Below are 2089 nucleotides of genomic sequence, written 5' to 3' on the forward strand. Positions count from 1 at the left end.
GTGAGAGTGGTTTTAAGCAACTACCAAACCCTAAAGTCAGGTCCTTCACTCAAGCTTTGAGTGCCTTGAAAGGAGAACTTGTCCTAGGAGCCTGCAGACAAATATGAAGGTATTTTCTTTTCAGGCATCCTGCATGGGATTGCCTTACCTTCCAGTTTGAACACCAGTGGTAATGGAAGAGGCCCTTAAGTCAGCATTAATTGTACACTTAAGGACTTCGGTTGCAACATTTTTGGAAGGTTTTCCATGAGCCTTCTCACACCAGACTCAATTGGGGCAGAGAGGGGCAAGGCAACATGGTACTAATCTAGCACCCTCTCACCCTATTAAATGTCCCCACTGCTGCAAACATGTCTTTGGGGGGCATTAAATTTCTCTATATTTTGTCTTCCTCACAACTTGATTTCCTACTCATCTTACTGTTTTCAGCAAATGTAGTTACATTATACAGAGTCCATTGACAAACAATTTAAAGTGGATCATGAATGGTTGAGACCCCAGCGCTGGTCCTGATAGCGCTCCATTAGTTTTCATTTACCAGTCTGAAAATAAATTTTATGTGGCATCACATGGAGAGTTTTTCGAAAATCCAAATAACCTACATTTACTGGTTCCTCCTTACTCACCCTCATCATTGCATCCTCAAAGAACATAAATAGACTTGTCAAATACAATTTATCTTTCATAATACAAGAAGACAAAGTCATCGTGGTTTTATGATTTTTAACATGTCCTGCTACTGTCTTCTCCATAATAGATATCAGCATGTTCCTAATGACAAATGTTAGGCTAACTGGCCTTTGGTTTCCTACTTTCTGCCTCCCTCCATCTTTGAGCAGAGATGTTACATGTATGGTTTTCAAATCCACTGTGATCTTTCCAGAATCAGGAGCATTTGGAAGATTATGATTCATGAATTCACTATTTCTGTAGTTATTTCTTTTAAGACCCAAGGAAGTATGCCATCACGTCAAGGAATTTGTCACTCCCTAGTTCACCTATTCTCTAATGATAACAATTAAGGGGCAGAAGAGCCACAGGACCTTATTTTCTACAATTCTGTTTAGTTTAATGTTTTCTAATGTGAGGACATATACAAAATATTTGTTCAAAATCCCTGCCATTTCCTTGTTTTCCATTGTTAATTTCTAGTCTCATCCTTTAAAGGATTAATGTTCATTTCAGTTACTCTCATCCTTTTTGTTTACTTGCTGAAAATCCTAGTCTCCACTTTATATTTATTAGTTTCTTCTCTTCATGATCTATTCCTTTCTCCCTTATGTGCTTATCTCGCTTCCACATGAATGCACCTACAATAATCGCCTGATATCACCTTTGTGGTATAGTGTTTCGCTTTCTAACCAGTCTGGGTAAAGATGTTTCTCCTGAAAATTGGAGCCGATAAATTCAATAAGAAATTCAGAGTAACTTCTAATATCCAGTGAGTGGCTAGAATGTAAAGTTTGCTACCTCAAGGGGCAATAAATTCTAAAATTAAAGTGCCCAATCCCCTAAAACACAGAAAACAAAGCAATTGATGGTGTTTGTTAAATGTATTTTCCTTTTTGTTGACTTCATATTTAGTTCATTTAGCGTGACCACAATAATTCCCCTGACGACTTCCAATTGCTGCTGGGAATTGTAGTTTTACACCCAGTGGCGTGACATTATCTATCCGCGGTGGGTGAACTACAATACCCGACATGCAGTATGCGCGGAATATCCGACCTGGCAGGAAAGGACTACAACCCCCGAGGTGTATCGTGCGCGAAGCATGCGCAGTAGGACAGGAAAGCGAAAGGCAAAGGGATGGCGGCCTTTTGGACGTGTCAGTTGATGCTACAGTGAGTGGCACGATAGGAGTAAGTGGGAATCAGCAGAGGCCTAGCTGGGCTATCTTACCTCGACCACTGTTCCTTTCTGAGGGGCAAGATGCACACAGTCTTCGCTATCGGCCTGGTGTTCCTTGGCTGCACCAGCAATGTTGTGTTTCTGGAACTGTTGGTCAGGTGAGTGCGAGCAGGCATTGGCCGTTATCTTTGACAGGTGAGCACCAGGGATCTGGCTGTCACCTTCATTTACTTACAGG

At 41.2% G+C, this 2089-nt stretch overlaps 1 protein-coding gene across 2 annotated transcripts in view; it reads left to right on the forward strand.

The window, feature by feature from the left end:
* The first annotated feature begins 1749 nt into the window (after window positions 1-1749).
* Window positions 1750-2089, forward strand: part of slc35b4 (solute carrier family 35 member B4) — a 24514-nt gene continuing 24174 nt past the window's right edge. The window contains exon 1 of one of the 2 annotated variants that reach the window (XM_048610309.1): window positions 1750-2009. In XM_048610309.1, coding sequence (XP_048466266.1) covers window positions 1933-2009 — 77 coding nt within the window. In that variant the 5' untranslated portion in view covers window positions 1750-1932. The remainder of the gene's footprint in view (window positions 2010-2089) is intronic. The other variant, XM_048610308.1, reaches the window with a different exon arrangement.

Source organism: Rhincodon typus, chromosome 22 (genome assembly GCF_021869965.1).
Source record: "Rhincodon typus isolate 14 chromosome 22, sRhiTyp1.1, whole genome shotgun sequence".
Lineage (NCBI taxonomy): Eukaryota > Metazoa > Chordata > Chondrichthyes > Orectolobiformes > Rhincodontidae > Rhincodon > Rhincodon typus.